General features: G+C 36.3%; 3 protein-coding genes across 4 annotated transcripts; 1 reads left to right on the top strand and 2 right to left on the bottom strand.

The window, feature by feature from the left end:
- Positions 1–600: 600 nt before the first annotated feature.
- Positions 601–5760, bottom strand: LOC129883978 (receptor-like protein EIX2). The gene is made up of 2 exons (XM_055958373.1): positions 2807–5760; positions 601–811 (listed from the first exon to the last, which is right to left on the bottom strand). Exons 1-2 carry the CDS (start codon positions 5758–5760, stop codon positions 601–603), a joined length of 3165 nt encoding a protein of 1054 aa, XP_055814348.1.
- Positions 5761–12413: 6653 nt separating this feature from the next.
- On the top strand, positions 12414–16131 carry LOC129886178 (chaperone protein dnaJ C76, chloroplastic). Of its 2 annotated transcripts, XM_055960756.1 has the most exons (7): positions 12415–12759; positions 13362–13442; positions 13808–13845; positions 14027–14106; positions 14794–14877; positions 15094–15202; positions 15459–16131. In XM_055960756.1, the coding sequence occupies exons 1-7, from the start codon at positions 12478–12480 to the stop codon at positions 15598–15600; spliced, it is 816 nt and encodes a 271-aa protein (XP_055816731.1). In that variant the 5' UTR covers positions 12415–12477; the 3' UTR covers positions 15601–16131. The 2 variants fall into 2 exon arrangements, with proteins under 2 accessions (XP_055816732.1, XP_055816731.1); XM_055960757.1 differs by lacking the exon at positions 13362–13442 and having other exon boundaries at positions 12414–12759.
- Positions 16132–16361: 230 nt separating this feature from the next.
- Positions 16362–19123, bottom strand: LOC129886177 (probable microtubule-binding protein TANGLED). Its single transcript, XM_055960755.1, has 4 exons — positions 18781–19123; positions 17955–18097; positions 17810–17865; positions 16362–17711 (listed from the first exon to the last, which is right to left on the bottom strand). The coding sequence occupies exons 1-4, from the start codon at positions 18868–18870 to the stop codon at positions 16597–16599; spliced, it is 1404 nt and encodes a 467-aa protein (XP_055816730.1). The 5' UTR covers positions 18871–19123; the 3' UTR covers positions 16362–16596.
- Between the last annotated feature and the right edge of the window lie 1933 nt (positions 19124–21056).

Genomic DNA, 21056 nt, shown 5'->3' with positions numbered 1-21056 from the left:
CTCCACAAGTTTCCAAATTGTTGCTCAAATCATGCATCACGAAGCACAGATCCTGAAACAACATTGTGCCACTCTGCTGCTGATATCCTTAATGTCACGCTGAATGGAAGATGTTGATAGTTCTCTTAGCCTATGGATTGATGGTCAAAATAATAGTGGACCAAAATGTAAGCATTATTATGGTACCCTTCTTCCATAGTAGGTTAATACTTGCCATACTGCAGTTCATTCTCTCATCCCAATTGTTTATATCCAGGTAATCATTGGATGAAGTATTTTGTATTTCCTGTTTTTGCTTGAAAATTTTCTTAGCTCTGTATTCCCTATATCTGGAAAATAAAGGAAGACCTTTATTTCAGAGCAAGCGAGAACTAAGTATTTTGAAAACCACATGCGATACAGGTAGGCAAGGTTCTAAGATGGCATAGTTGTGGTGGAATGCCGTCAATAATGTTATCCGCAATCTTAATTTTCACAAAGATAAGAGACTTTTGGTTCTGGTATGGCACCATTGATTTTGTTCTCTCCAATATCAAGTGTAAGCAAGCTTTTGCAATTGCTTAGTGATTTTCCAAGTACCCCAGAAAGGTTATTGTGGCTCTATGTCAACCACAAAAGTGAAGTAGTTGCTAATTGCGATTTATACCACCAATCAGGGATCTTTCCAGGCAAATGATTGTCTGAAAGGTCCAATCTCAATAGCTGCTTCACTCTTGTTATGCAATATGGTATTGATCCTGTAAAAGCATTTCCAGAGAGATCTAAAACTTTGAGTTTTGTCATCACATGAACAATATTTAAGGTAAATATCCTGAAACAAAGCTGTTTGCAAGATTCAAATGTGTCACATTTGGCCAAAGAAGTAACTAACCATGGAAGTGATTGGAACTTTAGTCCAGTACTATCCAGCTTGAGATTGATGGAAAATTTACTAACCCGGAAAGATTCCTACCAATGTGATCATCTGATAGATCGAGCCATTGCAATTGTGAGCACATCACATCTTCAATTCTGGTAGTTAAATAACTTGTCTTAGAGTTTCCTTCTATCCTCATGATAGAAAGGTGTGATAAGTGGTCAGATTGTGTAAAATAATGTTACACCATCGGTACGTATAACTTAAACTCTTTGTTAATACAATGGGCAGTCCCATCTCTGCAGATATGCTACTTTATGATTCTGCTTCATTATTGCTATCCTACATAACAGGTAACTTGCACTTTGTGTCATTGAAAAAGGACAATTTTTTTGAAGGTCAAAGTCCTGTACTAGATGTGCTAACTTGGGGAATGGAAGGCAAAGACTAGCTCTATATTTGTTTTCCACTGTACTGTCACGGACTTAGACTTCAAACTAAGACCTCCGTGCGGCACTTGACAACTTACTCACGAATCTTTCACGATCTTGTAAGCTCAAGTAAGCCTTTAAGACTAGATCGCTAAGGGAACTCTAGAAATGAATGTCCCCTCTATTTATACTACTCCTTAGGGGCTTAAGTATAAATAAAAACTACTACACAAGTCCTTCCATATTTACAAACTAATCCCTCTTCTAGATTTCTCTACATAACTAGAAGATTCTAAGGACTTTCCATGCAAATCCATGGAATTCGAAAGTCAGAAATTCTCCACATGTCTCTAGAACCTTCCACTATGGACTATCATTTTTCCTATGTAAGATTTCCACATGGACAACTTTGTGACATGTGGCACTTACATGACGCTTATGTGGCGTGATGATGTGGCGGGTCATCATAGTACGCTATAAATATAGTGAAAGTGAATGATGCGTACTTGATGAAAGTGGATTATTCAACTAACACAAGTACTGTACTTGTTCACCTGTGTCAAGTTGGGGTACAGTCAGTTCACCAGGAGAGAGAGCGTGAGATAGTTGGTCAAATAACTAGTCCAGCTTCCTTGTATCTGAAAGCGACTTACATGACGCTTATGTGGCGTGATGATGTGGCGGGTCATCACAGTACGCTATAAATATAGTGAAAGTGAATGATGCGTACTTGATGAAAGTGGATTATTCAACTAACACAAGTACTGTACTTGTTCACCTGTATCAAGTTGGGGTACAGTCAGTTCACCAGGAGAGAGAGCGTGAGATAGTTGGTCAAATAACTAGTCCAGCTTCCTTGTATCTGAAAGCGACTTACATGACGCTTATGTGACGTGATGATGTGGCGGGTCATCACAGTACGCTATAAATATAGTGAAAGTGAATGATGCGTACTTGATGAAAGTGGATTATTCAACTAACACAAGTACTGTACTTGTTCACCTGTGTCAAGTTGGGGTACAGTCAGTTCACCAAGAGAATCGCCCTCCCACTTCAAAGCTTTTTCCTTGGAAGTTGACTCGTGACTATGGAAGGGCGGTATGCTTTGCATACATTGTTGTGTTGTTACTAAACATTCTCTGTGTTCTATTCTTATTCTATTACTTTTCAGAATTTCAGTTCAAAATTTTTATGCTTTTGGAATTGTTTCGACTCTAATTAAAAAATCGAATTGGAATGTGCAAACATGATAGTATGCTTCAGAAACTACATGATCTCAAAAATAGTGTTTTTAGAAGTAAAAAATATTAAGAAACTCCAGTAGGAACAGAAGACAGAGGTCATCCTTTTTCATTCACTGCAATAAAATCAAGTACTATGCTGAAAAACACCACAGTTAAAGAACTATCAAAAGTACAGTTAAGCAGAAACAGTTCCTGGTTTTAACAAATACTTTAGAAACTAATTCCTTTTGATTCTGAAAAGACTAAACAAGCAAGCCTTGAAAACAATACAGCACCTGATAATGCTTTCTCCAAGTTCCTCCACGAAATTGAAGTAACTATATCCCCAAGACTCCTTTATCGTCAAGCTGCTAAAAGTCACCAAAAATGTTACAACAAATCCTATTCCTGCGCTCATCAAAAACCACTGTCTTTCATCATCATCATCATCTTCAATTTTCTCATTCATTTCTCTTTTTCTTGGTGGAGAACAATCTGTAATCAATGGTTTCCCACTGAGTTCTGGATTACCTTCAAAACTTGAAGGATTAATGAAGGTTCCAAATTGGTTTTTTGATGGGATAGGGCCACCAAGGTTGTTATATGACAAGTTAAGATAGCTCAGTGTGGTGATGGAAGTCATGCTCAATGGGATAGAACCAGAGAGATGGTTAGATGAAAGGTCTAGTGTCTCCAATTGCTGCATGCTCCCTATGTCCTCTGGAATTCCTCCTGATAATTGGTTCCAAGATAAATTCAGAGTGCCCAAGGCTGACAGACCTGTAATCTCATCCGGGATTTCACCATGAAGATTGTTGAAAGAAAGATCAATAAGATTCACTTGATCTAAGGTAGAGGTGTATGTCATCCTTGTTCCCTTCTTAATCAACACCATCTTGGGCGTAAAAACATAGTTGAAATAGTAGTAATTGGGATGCCACTTGTAAAATTTCACCGACTTAAGACCTCTCAAATTTCCTAAGCAGGAAGGGATAGAACCTGTCAAATTGTTATGGGAAAGATCAAGAATTTGAAGGTCAAAGAGTTGGCAAAGTTGTGGTGGAATGTGTCCACCAATCATGTTGTCTGTCATGCTAAGCTTCTGCAAAGATAATACACTTTCTCCGAACCACTCGGGTATGGTGCCATTGATTTTGTTCTCTCCGATATCAAGTGTAAGCAAGCTTTTGCAGTTGCTTAACGATTTTGGAAGTTCTCCAATGAGGTTATTGCGACTCAATCTCAACCAAAAAAGTGAAGGTGATGAACATAATGAAGGAGGAATACCACCTGAAAGATTATTCCCCGACAAATCTATGACATGAAGTTGTTGCAAATCATCCCACCAGTCAGGGATCTTTCCGGACAAATGATTTTCTGAAAGGTCCAATCTCATTAGCTGCTTCACTCTTGTTATTGAATATGGTATAGATCCTGTAAATGTATTTCCAGAAAGATCTATAACTTGGAGTTTACTCATCACATGGCCAATGTTTATGGGAATTAATCCTGAAAACAGGTTGTTTGCAAGATTCAAATGTGTTACATTTGGCCAAAGAGGTAACAAACCATGGAAGCTATTGGAACTTAAGTCCACCACAACACCATCACTGTAACTAGAATAGAAGTCCACTGTCCGGATTTGGGATGACGGAAAATTTACTAACCTTGGAAGATTTCCACCAATCTCGTTACCTGATAGATCTAGAAACTGCAATTGTGAGCACATTGTCCAAAGCCAAAGAGGTATAGGATCTGAAATGGAGTCATTGGAGAGAGTAATAGTGCGAAGCTGCTTTTGAGTTTTCAGCCATGTCGGTAACTTGGAGCCCAAACCGCATTTTCTTATCTCAATATATGTGAGGCTAAATGGAGGAATCCATTCACTGCTCAATTTGACAGCAAACCTTTCTCCACATGATATGGCTAAAAACTTCAGTTGATGGAGTCTTGCAAAGTCATTTTGTGTAAGATTGCCTTCCCAATCATTTGTTGCAAGGAATAACTGAGTTAATTCAGTGAGATTAAATATGCTTTCAGGTAAGGCTCCCTTCAGTTGGTTTTGTCCCAAGTCCAAAATTTCCAACTTTGACAGCTGCTCAATAGATGTGGGAATCGTGCCAGATATCTGGTTAAAAGATATACTAATCATCCTTAAGTTCTTCAAATGTCCTAATGAATTTGGAAACTGCCCTGTCAACCGGTTTCCAGCAAGGCCTAAGAACTCTAGGGTCGTGTTGCTGCAGCCAGACAATCCTTCCACTACTCCACTTATGTCTCCGTGAAGTTTATTCTGTGTTAGATACAAATCCCGCAGATTACAGAATTTACCCCACTCAACATTGGATATTGGGCCTTCAATGTTGTTGATTGCTATATCAAGTGTCTCAAGGGTGGTGGCATTAGACAACCATTTAGGCAACACGGGATTAACAAAGTTATTTCTTGAAAGGTAGAGATAAGAAAGGGAAGTCATATTCCAGTTGGGAAAGGAGTAAGGGAGATGGTGAAGATTACAGTCTTGCAAACTGAGAGTCACTAAAGATGGCAGCTTATTAAAAGACTCGAGCCAATGTGTTGCCGAAGAAAGGTTCAGATAAGAAAGATCAAGATACTTCAAAGAGGACAAACCAGAAACCCAATTCAAATCTTTGATCCAACTTCTTTCAACAGTAGTGTAAGGATAGGAATATGCACCTAGGCTTAAATATCGTAAATTTGACAGATTCCCAAATGAAGGAGGAATACCAACGAGGGATGAACGACTGAGGTTGAGGTATTGTAATTTTTCAAGAGAACCCAAGAAAGTAGGAGTGGCAAGTCCTTGGAAGTCATTTCCACCTAGGTCTAAATGCTCTAAATGTTGCAAGTCAAGTAAAGCAGGACTTATCTTGCCACCCAAGCATGATGAATTGCCAGAAATCAGATATCCCTTTTTCTTCTGATAGCAATTGCCTGATGTATCTTTGAGATCAAGACTGATGACATTACCTGTTTGTATGTCACAAGAAACACCTTTCCAGATGCAGCATTCTTTGCCAATCCAAGAAGCCAGTCGGTCAGAGGGATCCGTGAGACTTTTCTTGAATCTTAATAGACCATTCCTCTCGCTCTCAATACATCTTACTTTGGCTTCAGTAATGTTTGTGAGAGGTAAAGAAGCAGTTCTATTGGCTTCAACTGAAACAAGTAGGGGAAGGGATTGAAGAAAGAAAACAAGTACAGTAACTAAAACTTTCCAACATGCCATTTTGAGATAATCTTATAAGTAAAATAAATGGTAAGTTTAAAGTATATTGCTTTTAGTTGTGTGGTGCCTGTTTATATGGAAAGGCAACTATAAACAGAGGATAAACAATTCAAAAATGTCACTCTCTAAATTTACGATGGAGGAAGGAACATACCAAGTTAGTCATTCATTGCCTATTTATATAAGTCCAAGTAAATCATTTCACTCTCTTAGACTTTTCACATGAGACTAGAAAGAGAGTTGAATAGTACAAGTTGCTCCATTCAACTATCTATTTTAACTCAGGGTACTAGTGTGAGATGAAAGTCAGTATTCAATTTGAATTTCGACTATATATTCTAAAACTAAACTATAAGTACTGTGATTTAATTTGGTTTTTCTCATGTTAATTTATGTGTATAATTATTTTTTTAAAAAAGACAGTTCGATGTACTAAGTTCTTGTTTGCGGTAAAGACAAGTATTATTTGTGGTCCTCTACGTACCTTAACTGGAGTCAATAAGAAAGACATAGTGAGACTGATTATTCAACTCCAAGATTGAAATTTTATACTAGTTACATGAAACAAGAAGAAAAGTCGGCTTACAGTAAATGCACATTTAAGCAGAAAGAGAAATTGTTGGTTTTTTTAAAAGATGGCCAACAAAAAATGGTTAAAAAGCTTTCAATTGCTTTTCAATTATTTTATTAAGTATTGGAGGGCTTTAAATAGCCAATATAAGCATAATTTGAAATTTAAAACAACCTAAAATAACTCAACAACTCTAACAAACTAACTAAAATTCAAAATTTAAATTTATTTAAATAAAACAACTTATTTTGCTAAAAATTACTGCAGTAACTAAAAACAAATTTCAACACTCCTCCTTTGCTTTAGTTACTGCAATTAAAAAAATGGTTCTTCCTCAATTTTTGTTATAACAGTTGATGCTGAATTTTTTTTGGTTATTTTTGAACTTGCACATTTTTTGGATATTGATCTTTCTCTTTTTCTTCTTTTGATTTTGTGCTTCAAAAAAACCTTCCATGACATTGTCTTGTGTAGTAGAACTTCTTTTGAAAGTGTTTTTATTTGGATAATTGTAGGATTTACAAAGTGTTGTTATTATTATGTATGGATGTCCTCTTCCATGTGGGACCCACCCATTTGGAAGATAAGTGGACAAACCACTTGAGCAAATTGCCACAGCATTAAGTTTTCCTGTCTATAAAATGGTAGGTTTTGCAATTGAAAAATATACACACAGAAACGAAAAAATACATCCATAATTCTCTCTTCTGTTCTCTTTTAGTTTCCTTACTTTCCGGCTAATTATTTGTTAAGGTAGTATATTCATAACACGTTATCAGCACGAGGCTCCAGCTATTTTTAGAAGGTAAGAAAAAGTGGTAAGAGTTTTATTTAAATTTATTTTCATAAAATGGCAAATATTTCAAAAATTGAATTTACTGCTCTTGATATCTCTGGAAAAGGCTACTCATCATGGGCACTTGATGCCGAAATTCATTTAGAATCAATGGGTCTGGCAGACACCATTAAAGATGACAATATGACATCCAATCAAGACCATGCCAAAGCCATGATATTTCTCCGTCACCATCTTGACGAGGGGCTAAAATTACAATATCTCACATTAAAAGACCCCCTTAAATTGTGGAAAAATTTAAAAGAAAGATATGACCACCTGAAGTTGGTCATGCTTCCACAAGCTCGTCATGATTGGCTAAATCTGAGATTAATGGATTTCAAAAATATAACTGAATATAATTCTGCTCTGTTTAGAATTATAGCTCAGTTAAATTTATGCGGAGAAGAGATCACTGAGCAGGATAAACTGGAAAAAACATACTTCACATTTTCACCCGCGAATATGCTCCTGCAGCAGCAATATCGCGAAAAAAAATTTAAAAAATATTCTGAATTACTTTCTCACCTTCTTATTGCTGAAAGACATAATGAACTATTAATGAAAAATCATGATAGTCGGCCAGTTGATTCTTTGCCACTCCCTGAAGTGAATCAGACAAATTCTAACCAACGAGAAAGAGGCCATGACCCCAGTCGTGATCGTAGTCAAAGAAGAAATTTTAATCATGATACTCGGCTGGCACCGAAAAATAACCAGCAATATAAAAGGCAGGGTAAAACGCCAGAAGCTTTACCGAAGAATATTTCAGAGACAATATGTCATAGATGTGGAGGTGTGGGGCACTGGTCGCGGATTTGCCGGTCGTCAAAACGTCTGGTTCAGCTATTTCAGGCATCATTAAAAAGGGCAGAAAATAATCCCGAGAAAAATTTTATCTCTGAAGATAATATTGAGCCTATGCATCTGGATGTAGCTGATTTTTTTAATTTTTCAGACGAAAATATGAATATTGACAGAACTAATAATATGTAAATATTTTTTTTTATCTGTATTAAATATGATGTTTGTATTTTCCTAGTCAATGTAAATAAATAAAATTTGTGTAATATACCATGTGTTGATACTTATTTTATTTCTTATTGAAGAAAATATGGAAATACCTCAAATCTTGTTTGGATCAATGATAAATCAAGAGGATATTTGTGTAATTGATAGTGGAACAACTCATGCTATTTTTAAAGACGAGAAATATTTTTTCAATTTACTTAGAAGAAAAGCTAATGTTACTACAATTTCTGGTAATTCAAAAATGATAGAAGGCTCCGGAAGAGCTACTATAATTCTGCCTAAGGGGACAAAAATTGTTATAGAAGATGCACTATTTTCTTCTAAATCCCCAAGAAATTTGTTAAGTTTTAAAGATATCCACAGAAATGGATATCATGTTGAGACACTAAATAAAATGAATATTGAATATCTTGGTATAACCAAGAGTGTCTCAGGCCAGAAATATATTTTGGAAAAATTACCAACTCTGCCATCTGGCCTATATTATGCAAAAATTAATGCAATTGAAGCACATATGATCGTAAACCAGAAGTTTACTGATCCAAATATATTTATGCTATGGCATGATCGAATAGGTCATCCTGGATCAATAATGATGAGACGAATTCTTGAAAATTCAACTGGACATCCGTTAAAGAACCAGAAGATTCTTACAAATGATGAATTTTCATGTGCTGCTTGTTATCAAGGCAAATTAATTGACAGACCATCGACCCTGAAGGTTGGCATCGAATCTCCTGGTTTTTTAGAGTGTATACATGGAGATATATGTGGACCTATTCATCCACCTAGTGGATTGTTTAGATATTTTATGGTCCTAATAGATGCATCATCTAGATGGTCTCATGTGTGCCTGTTATCATCTCGCAACCTGGCGTTTGCGAAGTTGTTAGCACAAATAATAAGATTGAGAGCGCAATTCTCAGATTATCCAATTAAGGCCATTCGCCTTGATAATGCTGGAGAATTTACATCCCAAGCATTTAATGATTATTGCTTATTAATTGGGATAAAAATTGAACATCTTATTGCTCCTGTTCATACTCAAAATAGCCTTGCAGAGTCATTTATAAAGCGCCTACAATTGATAGCAAGACCTCTACTAATGAAAACAAAATTGCCAATTACTGTTTGGGGTAATGCTATCTTACATGCAGCAACACTTGTACGTCTAAGACCGACACATTATAATAAATACTCTCCGTCACAATTAGTATTTGGTCATGAACCAAATATAGCCCATTTAAGAATTTTTGGTTGTGCGGTATACGTGCCTGTAGCACCACCACAATGTACAAAAATGGGCCCTCGACGAAGGTTGGGCATATATGTTGTATTTGACTCACCCTTCATAATTCGATACCTTGAATCGTTGACTGGAGATTTATTCACTACTAGATTTGCCGATTGTCGGTTTGATGAAACACTTTTCCGCCATTAGGGGGAGAGAAAAAGGAACCCGAAAAAGAATAAGAAATTGCGTGGAAAATTTCATCACTATCACATTTTGATCCACGTACCCGCACATGTGAGCAGGAGGTCCAAAAGATCATCCACTTACAAAAAATAGCAAATCAAATGCCAGATGCATTTACTGATTTGAAACGGATAACTAAGTCACATATCCCTGCAGTGAATGTGCCTATCCGTATTGATGTCCCTAAAGGACCATCTACTAGTATCATAGCTTTTGAATCCCAAACACGCCTGAAGCGTGGTAGACCACTGGGTTCAAAGGATAAAAATCCTAGAAAAAGAAGCGTAAGAAATAATAAAGATGATACTACACACGAACTTCCTGAAGAAGGTCAAGGTTTGAGTAATCCTGATATTCTTGAAGAAATCAGTGAACTCGAGACTCAAGTAAATGAAGAACTTTCAATAAATTCTTTCGGTGATGAGATAAATTTAGATCGATCTAAAATCACGGTTGATAATATTTTTGCATATAATGTTGCACTTAACCTCATGCAAGATAGTGAAAGTCTTGAGCCTAAATCCGTCGAAGAATGTCGACGTAGATGTGATTGGCCAGAATGGCAAAAGGCAATTCAATCAGAATTAGACTCATTTGCTAAACGTGAGGTTTTTGGACCTGTAGTCCAAACCCCTGAAGGTGTAAAACCAGTTGGCTATAAATGGGTTTTTGTTAGAAAACGAAATGAGAGAAATGAAATTGTAAGATATAAGGCACGCCTTGTTGCACAAGGATTCTCTCAAAGACCCGGAGTCAACTATGAAGAAACATATTCACCGGTTATGGATGGAATAACATTTCGATATCTCATCGGTTTAGCTGTACATAAAAATCTTGAAATACACCTAATGGATGTGGTTACAGCTTACCTTTATGGTTCACTTGATAATGAAATTACATGAAAATCCCAGAAGGATTAAAATTGTCTGAAGCATGTAAAAAGTCTTGAGAAGTATACTCAATAAAACTCCAAAGATCATTATATGGTCTTAAACAATCAGGGCGCATGTGGTATAATCGCCTAAGTGAGTACTTAATAAATGAAGGCTATATTAATGATGTTATTTGTCCATGTGTTTTTATTAAGAAAACGAAATCAGAGTTTGTTATACTCACCGTTTATGTTGATGACATAAATCTCATTGGAACCCCTGAAGAGGTCCAAAAGGCAATTGAATATCTAAAGAAAGAATTTGAAATGAAAGACCTTGGAAAGACAAAACTTTATCTAGGTCTGCAAATTAAACATTTAGCAGACGGAGTTTTTGTCCATCAATCTGCCTACACTGAGAAAATCTTAAAAAGATTTTACATGGACAAAGCACATCCATTAAGTACTCCAATGGTTGTTCGATCACTTGAAGTGGAAAAAGATCAATTTCGACCTCCAAGAGAGGATGAAGAAATTCTTGGTCCTGAAGTACCATATCTCAGTGCTATTGGTGCACTTATCTATCTTGCTAACGCAACTAGGCCTGATATAACATTTTCTGTTAATTTGCTAGCAAGGTATAGTTCATCCCTAATGCGAAGACATTGGAACGGTATCAAGCATATTTTGCAATACTTACAGGGTACCATTGATATGAGTTTGTTTTATACTAATAAAAGTTGTGCAGACCTTATTGGTTATGCAGATACAGGTTATTTATCAGACCCACATAAAGATCGATCTTAGACAGGCTATCTATTTACACACGGAGGAACTGCTATATCATGGCGATCTACAAAGCAGTCTATTGTTGCTACTTCTTCAAATCATGCTGAAATAATAGCAATTCACGAAGCAAGTAAAGAGTGTGTGTGGTTGAGATCGATGATACAGTTCATCAAAGAAAGATGTGGCCTGGGAAGTGATGTCAAAGTACCCACAATTATATTCGAAGACAATGCCGCGTGCATAGCTCAATTGAAAGGTGGCTTCATAAAAGGAGACAGAACGAAACATATTTCACCAAAATTATTCTTCATACATGATCTTCAGAAGAATGGTGATATTGATGTACAACAAGTTCGTTCAAGTGATAATCTTGCAGATTTATTCACAAAGGCATTACCAACATCAACTTTCGAGAAATTAAGATATAAAGTTGGAATGCGTCATCTCCAAAATATCAAATGAAGCTTTCATCAGGGAGAGTAAAATACGCGCTGCACTCTTTTTTCCTTAACCAAGGTTTTGTCCCACTGGGTTTTCCTAGTAAGGTTTTTAATGAGGCGGCAATCAAGGCGTATTATCAGATATGTAGACACAACATCTATGGATATTGAAAATAACTATGTATATTATTTTTTATAGAATTTTTAGGAAGACACATTATAAATGAACATCCAAGGGGCAGTATTATGTATGGATGTCCTCTTCCATGTGGGACCCACCCATTTGGAAAGATAAGTGGACAAACCACTTGAGCAAATTGCCCACAGCATTAAGTTTTCCTGTCTATAAAATGACAGGTTTTGCAATTGAAAAATATATACACAGAAACGAAAAAATACATCCATAATTCTCTCTTCTGTTCTCTTTTAGTTTCCTTACTTTCCGGCTAATTAATTGTTAAGATAGTATATTCATAACAGTTATAAGTATTTTAGTTCCATAACAACAACATATATAGCATAAGCCATAAAATATAATTTCATTTTTACTGACCAAATCTGATGTGAAGTTTTTGGAAATAAATATCACCCCACGTGTCTCACAAGTAAATAAGGACCACTTGAGTGGCTACAATATTGACCCAAAATATCTTACTTTAGCCCTCTGTTGCCTTTTTTTTTTTTTCTCAATGATGAAGAAAGATGGAATGCTCATCTCTGTACAACAAAAATTCTGTGATTGGAACTTCAGCTTTCTTTCCAAGAACCCCTGAGAAAATTAACCTACACACTTTTCCATCAACCTGTACTTTTCCATTAAATTCTACAAACCCCTTTGCTACCCTTTCTTTTACTAATACAGTGAAGTGTTATGGTCAGAATTATGGGGATGAAGAACCCCTCTCTGCTTCTCTGGCATATGATGTTCTCGGTGTTGCTCCTAATTGCTCTGCAGATGACCTGAAATCTGCTTTCAGGAATAAGGTACTATTCCTTCCGTCCCAATTTATGTGAAAATTGTTTGATTGGACACGGAGTATTAAGAGAGAAGAAAAAAAACTTTTGAAACTTCTGGTGTAAAATAAGCCATAGGAATTTCTGTGGCTATAAGGGTGAAATGGGACGTTTGAAGTTAAATTAGTTGTACCAAACATAGAAAGATTGATATTCTTTTTTGGGTATTGATTAAAAAGGGGAAGAGTGTCACGAAAAATGGGATGGAGACAGTATAAAATTTGCATTTATTGATAAACCATTGAAGAATCCATGTTGATTTTCCTGTTTTCTTTTGAATTTCTGGAAAAAAAAAAGATTGACTCCTTGTATTTATGGAACCTCATTTACTAGTTTGAAGTTGAAAAATAGATTTCATGCAAATTGCACAGTGAGTTTTGGGTATAGGTTCTATGAAGAAAGGAGGGGAAGTCAAAAATTTCTGAAAAATCAGCTTTTTATGATTACATTGGCAATAATCTCGCTAAAGGTGGATTATTTAGAGCAGGTTCAATTGATAACGAGGATGGAATAGCTGCTTAAAAATTGCTTATGATGGTTCTTTTGTTTGGTTTAATAATTGACGGAAACAGGTTAAGAAGTTTCATCCTGATGTAAGGAGAGGTGGCAATAGTTCAGATAAAATAATTCGCAGAGTCATTCGAGCCTATGAGGTAAATAGTCCTTATTGCTAAGGACGGCAAACAAATCAGCCAATTTGGTCTCATGCTTTTTGCTCAACATTCTAGTTAGCTTTGAGTCATATAACAGGAAAATCCAAAGGATTTGTCTTTCAAGGGAGAATTAATATGATTTTAACTGAGTCGTATGCAGACAGTAAGATAGAAAAGCTGCAGGTAGATAGTCCTTTAATACCAGTTTTCTCATGTTTTTTGATGAAATGGTACAGTACAAAGCAATTTAGGATCATTCTGTACTTAGTTATAAGAATTGGTTCCAAAATCAAAATGCTTTCTTTAGTTGCTTAAATTTTCTCTCTCAAATGATAGCTGACTCCTATTGATTGAAATGAACGCAGATGTTGTCCAACTTTACGAAGTCAGAGATCATTGAAAGGTAAATTGGCTATATGTTCATAATCTTAATGAATCTAAATCCTGAAATTTTGAATTTTCACATCCTAATCTATTGATCATCACTGCAGCATTTTGTCCGTTTTTTTTCTTTGGGGGGGGGGGGGGGGTGAGCAGTGGTCCTTCAGGAAATAAGTTTATGGCATACTCTTTGAGTTCTGCAGGGAATGCTTAGATCCATTTGATCAGCCAGAATGTGAAGCATTTGATCTCTTTGTTAATGAGACTGTTTGTATTGGAAAAGGTAATATCTCCTTTACGAGAAATTTCTATCATGGTCACCAGTTGCAAATAGAAGATGTTAAAAATAGTTGTTTGCTTCTTGTGAAATCCTGCTATCAGCTTCTTATTAAAGGCCTGCATTTCATATTTATGAAATAAATTTGGCAATGGCCAAAAGTGCAATGGATATCCAGGATGTTTTTATCAGTTCAACATCTGGGCCTGGTATGTTAACCAGTTGTAATAAATCATTAAAATCAGTATTGATGCTTTGGTAATACTTTGATACCATTGCTGATCAATGCAAACATGGTAATGCAACAAAGAGAGCTCTGAAGTGTAGCAAAACCATATTTTTCATATTTCAAGGGCTCTGTTGGCCGTGTCTGAGCACTTAGTAGTGGTTAGTAAGTTGTCACACCTTGCAGAAAAGAATTTCTTGACTTATCCTGATACTAGTTAGTTTTCTAAGGTCTCCACGGATATCTAAGCTCTACTCCAGCGATTTCCTAACAATTTAATTTTAGTTAGTGAATCCTGTTATGACCTCCTCCATCAGTTTCTGTGAAATTATCTTTCGAAAAAATGCCATAGCCTGCAAGTGATTCTGCCTGTAGACTTATGGAAACATATCCCCTCAAATGTCAGAATGCTTTGAATGATACAAAAAATTATAGTTCCTGATTTCCCTCTTTTACTATATCTGCAGGTTGTCCATTTTCATGTGTTAAGAAAGCACCTCACGCATTCACTTTTTCCTCGCTGACAGGAACTGCGCGAGCAACTTCTCAAGGTTATTAGTAGTACTAAATACTGAACTGCTTTGTTACTTCTGTCAGAAATTAGTCTGCTAACAGGAAATTTTCTAGTAAAATGTAGTGAACAAAAGGAAACATGGCTACCACTGAAAGACAAGATAACCTCCGTTATTTTTGTTTGGCCTATTAAAAGAAGGTTTTATCCTCTATTTTTTAAAGGCTAGTGAACCAAAAGTTCTATATATATTCAGGACATGGTGAAGATTATCAAGTCCAGCTTGCAGCTGGTCAATGCCCCAGGAGTTGCATACATTATGTTACACCTTCTCAAAGAATAGTTCTTGAAGAGCTACTTGGCAGGTATTTTTACTCCGCAACTCAACTTTCATCCTGCTTTTGTAAAATTGGAAAAGGCAAACTTTATAACAGGAAGAATCCCAAAAGAGAAGTTTATATATATGTTTACACAGGACAGCATCCTATGTTATAATGCAGTCTTCTCTCTTTTTTGCCTCCAAACCTTTGTGAATTATATTAAAATTTTCTTTTTTGCTGCTACTGTTGTCCTCTTTTTCCTCCTCCTTATCATTATTTTTGTGAATTTTCAATTTTGTAGCATCATGAACACACCTTATGATACATCAGCAGAAGCAGACTTGCTTTATTCGCTAATTGTAAAAGCCCGTTTTGAGAATAATCGCTACCAGAAGCCCAAGAAGCAACCTAAGGCCTCAACTAAGCATGTAGACTGGTTCTAAATGTTGAAATGGCTCCTAAGAGAACACCTTGTGTTCCAAACATAGCATGTGAGCTTTGATGAAGACTTGCATCACTATTTGTTTTCTCGTGGATCGATTGCTCATTTGCTTCTTCATTTGGGCATGAAGTATTCGGTGAGCCCTTGGAAGTTGAACATAGACTACCACTTCAAAGGCTATGCTATGCTGAAGTTATCTCATGGATAATTATGGAAAATGTTATATCAGTCAGACTGTCACCCTTAAATGGTCTAACACTCTGCAGCATATGACATGCTGGGGATATGAACCACATGTGATGCCGCAACTGACTGTCTGACTATTGGGTGATATGAGATCGATGTAAATATGGAAAGTTACGGATCGAATAAGGAAAATTCACTGTTACATAAATTATTCGTACATATCAATGTATTTTAAACTGTTGTAACAGGCAACCTTCTTTTCTAGTTCACTAATTCTATATTTTATGGATGATTATTTGTAGTTATCTTTTAAGTGACTTGATAATCTGACAAATATTTTGCTCTATCAGTGTATAAAAGTTGCACACTTTCCGAAAAGATATCAACTTTGTATATATTATACCTCTGTCTCCAACCCACTCTCACATTCTAAGCTCAACGAACCTCAAAAGACAGATTGGAGCTGCAGCTTCTATTTTTATTTCCTTGGTCGCCACAGTTTTTTTCTTCTGGACAAAAACGTACCATTCATTGAGGAATGGTTACATTATCTTCTTAAGCTTGTGAGAATGTATGTACCAGAAATGAATGACACAGTTAAGGCAAATCCCATCTGGAAAACCATTGTTATTTACCTTATTGAGGAAGTACCTCACTATTTTACAAATCAAATTATACAATCTTGAAAGTAATAGGAGGGCTGTAAAGGGGAAAATTCTCCTGTTGTACCAACTAAGAAGGACATCGAGAAAATATCTTCAAACAACGAAGAATCCTTCAATCTCAAGCACAAACAATAAATGATCACAATTCACATTCCTTGAACTGAGAATTGCTTTGATGTGGTTGAAGCTCGTGGTCGTTGTTTGAGTCCACTCATCATCATCTTCATCCCATCAATATTCTGTACAGGTTTTTTGCTCTTTAATGGTGAAGCTAGCCTACTTACCAATCTTGATGGAGAAAATGACATCATTTTGGAGGGTGAAGAAGCTATCTTGTTTGCCAATCTTGATGGCGAAAATGACCTCATTTTGGATGGTGAAGAGGCTATCTTGTTTGCCAATCTTGATGGAGAAAATGACCTTCTCAGTTTGGCAGCTGCAGACATCTTTGGGGACCTCTTGCTCAAACTTCTTGCTCTAGTAGGAGAGACAGAAATTTGTGGAGGGCTCCTGATTTTCACTTGAAACTTTGGTGGAGACTTCGCCAAAAACTTAGTGCCCAAACTTGTTACTCTGGTAGGAGACACAGAAAGATGTGGGAGGCTCCTGATTTTCACTTGAAACTTTGAGGCTTTAGGAGGAGACTTTGCCAAAAACTTAGTACCCAAACTTGTCACTCTGGGAGGAAATGCATGAAGTTTTTGGGGGCTTCTGATTTTCGCTTGAAGCTTTGGGGCCTTGGGCGGGGACTTCACCAAGAACTTATGGGGTGTTTGTCGATTTCTTGCAATCACGGGAGATTGCATTTTTGATAATTTCTGCTGTTGTGAAGTTGGTGATGAATGGAACAATGGGTTCGGAAAAAGGACAGTCTTTTTCACCCATGGCCTATTCCTTGGGGAAACTCTATTTGCAATGTACTTGCAATTTTCTTTCTCACATTCCCTATGCTGCACTGGAGAAACCTTGAAGTTTATTCGTGATTTTGCTCGTCGTTTTGACGGTGTATCAGAATCTGTCCTCATTGTTTGCAAGGTTACCTGTTTCTCTCTCTTTCTACGTGATCGGAGCTCAGAGTTTTCAGGGCGTGGCTTCTGGTTTTGCCTCTGTGTGAGTGGAGTTTTCGGGTCATCGGATACTGTTTTTTTCCCCTTGGAACTTACTGCCTCCACTATATCTCTAGCAAATTGACTAGCCTGTTTAATTTCAGCCACTGTTTCTCCCAGAAGCATTGCTGGTAATGACATTCGCCTCCATTCCCCTGTTCCCACGAAAGTCATCAAACTTTGAAACAATTTTTGAAATCAAGGGAAGGAAAAACACAAGTCAATAATTACTTCGTAAAAGACAGAAAGATACCAGCATTTGTAGGCAATTTTCCTGGGGGAGATTTACGGGAAGTCGCATTCTTGATCCTTTGAATTGGTAAAGAGAATTGGGGTTACACATTACACAGAGATATTAAATTGTAAAACTCAAGCTAGATTGAACAAGGAGTTTATACCTCAAAGATTCTTGTTTGCATCTGAGGCTAGTTCTCAAATAGCCTCTGGTGCTGCGAGGACTGAGAGTTACACCTGAAATCACCATATTACCACCTGTAACTGTGTATTGAAGCTCTTGCAATCGAGCCATACACTTGTCCACCTTCAACAAAATTACTTCACAAAATTAGCTAAAGCTCTCAAATTTTCTATCAAAATATGATCCTTTTAGAGGTCCCAAAAGGGTATTCAAGAAAGAGCAGAGAGCCTGGATGAGCACTAGAAGATTCCAAAAACAATTAAAATTACGAGTCAAAATGAAGTCAAAAGGAAAGACATTCTTTTGCCAGAAAGAGCAGACACCATGGAAAGATCGAAGGAGCTTTCAGTATCAGGAGACACCAAAAAATCAAAATAAATTTCGTAAAATTATAAATTTTGAAGTCCAAGCATAGGTCCCTTTATCATAAATACCAGTTTAAATACAAAATGAGAACTCATTTCTTAGAAACGACAGAATCCCACGACTGAAATCACTTGATATCAGACACTGCAGAAAAATAAAACACTGTTGAAAGAATTAAGCACTTATAACTATAGATTAAAAAAAGAGAGAGAGAACCCAATTGACAAAAATAAGAAATACCCATCACTGATACTTTAATAGATTATCCTAATCCACTTTAGAAAACAAGTACATTAAAGAAGATCAAAAGAGGAGGAGGAGCGTCATTGATGTTGAGAGGAGGAGTGGGGGGTGGGGAGGAGGGGGGGGGGGGAAGAAGGAATAAACAAACAGAAAAACAAGAATATTTTTTTCTTGATTGTAATAATGAATCGACCAACCTTGTTTAGAGTTTCTCTAAGAAGAATGGGGTTTAGAGGAGGCACCACCATTTTCTTTTGGTGCAACTTTGGTGGGGTTCTTGCTACCATTTTCTTTCACTTGCTCTTCTCTACGCTCCGAAGTGGAAGTCAAAATAGTGCGTTTTGTTGGGGGGGTGGGGGTGGGGGTAGGTGTTGAGTTTCTACTTGCTACACGAAGCAGAGACAAGTATAGAAGAAAAAAGTGTCTGACTTTTGCTGCCAACGGATATTTGGGTTGTAACGGTCGAATTCATCACCCAAAATCAATGGAAACGGCTAATTTAAGAATTACATGATATTTGTTTCTTTATTGATTTTGCAACTTTTGGGCGGATTACTTTATTTGAAATCTTTTTGGGCTACAATAAAATAAAGGCTTTTTAGTAGGCCCATTCAGAAGATAGGTATCATCTGGTAAAAAAAAATAGAAAAATTAGTTGATTGAGTGCTTTTTAAAAATTAATTATTGATTTTAGCGATATTTTTTATTTATTACCATTTATAGCAATATATAGCAATATTATGATAAATCTACACTTGTATTAAAAGTGAATTATGCATACAATATAAATCTATTATAAGTGTTTTAAAATATATATTATGTTTGTGTAGTAAGAAACTAACATAATGTATTATAAGTCTATTAAAATATGTGATAAATGTATTATCCATCTATAAAACTTGTATTATATATGTTTTATAAATAGTTCTCTGCAATATGTATTAAAACTGTATTATAAGTGTTCAGTGAAATTATTTTTTTATTGCTATAAATGGTAAATATTTTCTTAATATTGTATATTTATGTAAGTTTTCCAAAAAAATTGTCATCGGCATAATAACTTAAACATAATCAATTGATATAGTTTGGCGTAAACAATGAGTGCAGGTAAGTATTTATCAATTGTCTTATACCAACTTTTACAAAGAGAGCTTAGTCACAAATATGACGTGCCTTCTTTGTTTAATTATATGATATTTAAAATTGGACATGAACAAATTGAACAACTAGAATGAAAGTAGGGTAATTAAAATTATGTGACAGATACTACAAGCTAGTTCAGAAACTTCTTTTTTTATTGACATTATGTCAACATAAGAAAAGTGCAAGCAGACGAACAATTTGATATCGAAGAAAAAGTATGTTTCGACTAACCACAATTATTTCATCTTTCGCACAGTGCATCACATATATGAGGATTTCACAAGAAGTATGTTTCTGTATGCATTTCTATCATTCACTTGGCAAACAAGTGACATTATTCCGTTTTGCTTCGGCTTGTCTAGGGTATCCCCTCGGTATAAAAAAATAAAAAAACTCCAACTTATAAGGTATACAACTACACAGAGCCAAGAAAATAGGAAAGCCCGTCAAAGACCAGGTAACGAGAAATAAAAGAGTGTGGACCTTAAAATAGGCTACATCTTTAAAAAGATGGCCCAATTTCTCACCAAAAGAAAATGGATACAGAATGCCAGCTTTAGAATAAGAAAAGGACGGTTCCAATAAAATTTAATTCTACAGTAATTGGGTATTTGTAGAGTCTGGCCCGAGACTCAGCTTCGCCTTTTCCTTCTCTACTCCCACACTAAAAGGGAAGTCCCGAAGGCGCATAAGCAATCAATCCTCCGCATTCCCACTAAAGCTAGGGGGCATTTCAACCTCGCAGAAGACTTGAAACAGATAGGGGGCATTTCAACCTCGCAGAAGACTTGAAACAGATTTCCCAAGCAAATGTAAAAATAAAAATGTTGAATTCACATTCTTTGGATTAGATTGAGAGGCAATCCTTATGCCTCTTTATCTATAGAATTCCCATCAGTTTCAATCTACGGTGAACCCGGAACATGTTCTACTCTCAACCTCCCCATCCGTCATCAGTAATCCCATTTAGTTCAAACATGAAAAGTACCTTCCACCAAAAGGGATATCCAGTCAATCCATAGGGAATACGAGTATATTGCAGATTGGTTCCGTTTAAAGGATATAAATGAATTAAACCAGCCAAGATTTGTTTGTCATTGATAACCATAAATGTATCCGACTCGATGACCACATCTGACGGTCACCAAAATGTGTCATCATCAAGCAAGATTTGTTTCGAGCACCAGAGAGATATTAGAAGGAAGAAAAACTAGGAAAGCAAGATTACTTTCCATCAGCAATCAACCAGCATCATGAGAAACTACACAGCTAATCAAAACCTCCATCGCCATTCTGTTAGCTAGATGATAAAAAAAAAAAAAAAACGGAG

This window comes from Solanum dulcamara, chromosome 4 (genome assembly GCF_947179165.1).
Source record: "Solanum dulcamara chromosome 4, daSolDulc1.2, whole genome shotgun sequence".
Classification (NCBI taxonomy): Eukaryota; Viridiplantae; Streptophyta; class Magnoliopsida; order Solanales; family Solanaceae; genus Solanum; species Solanum dulcamara.
The sequence above is the reverse complement of the archived record's forward strand: the minus strand, read 5'-3'. Positions and strand labels throughout refer to the sequence as shown.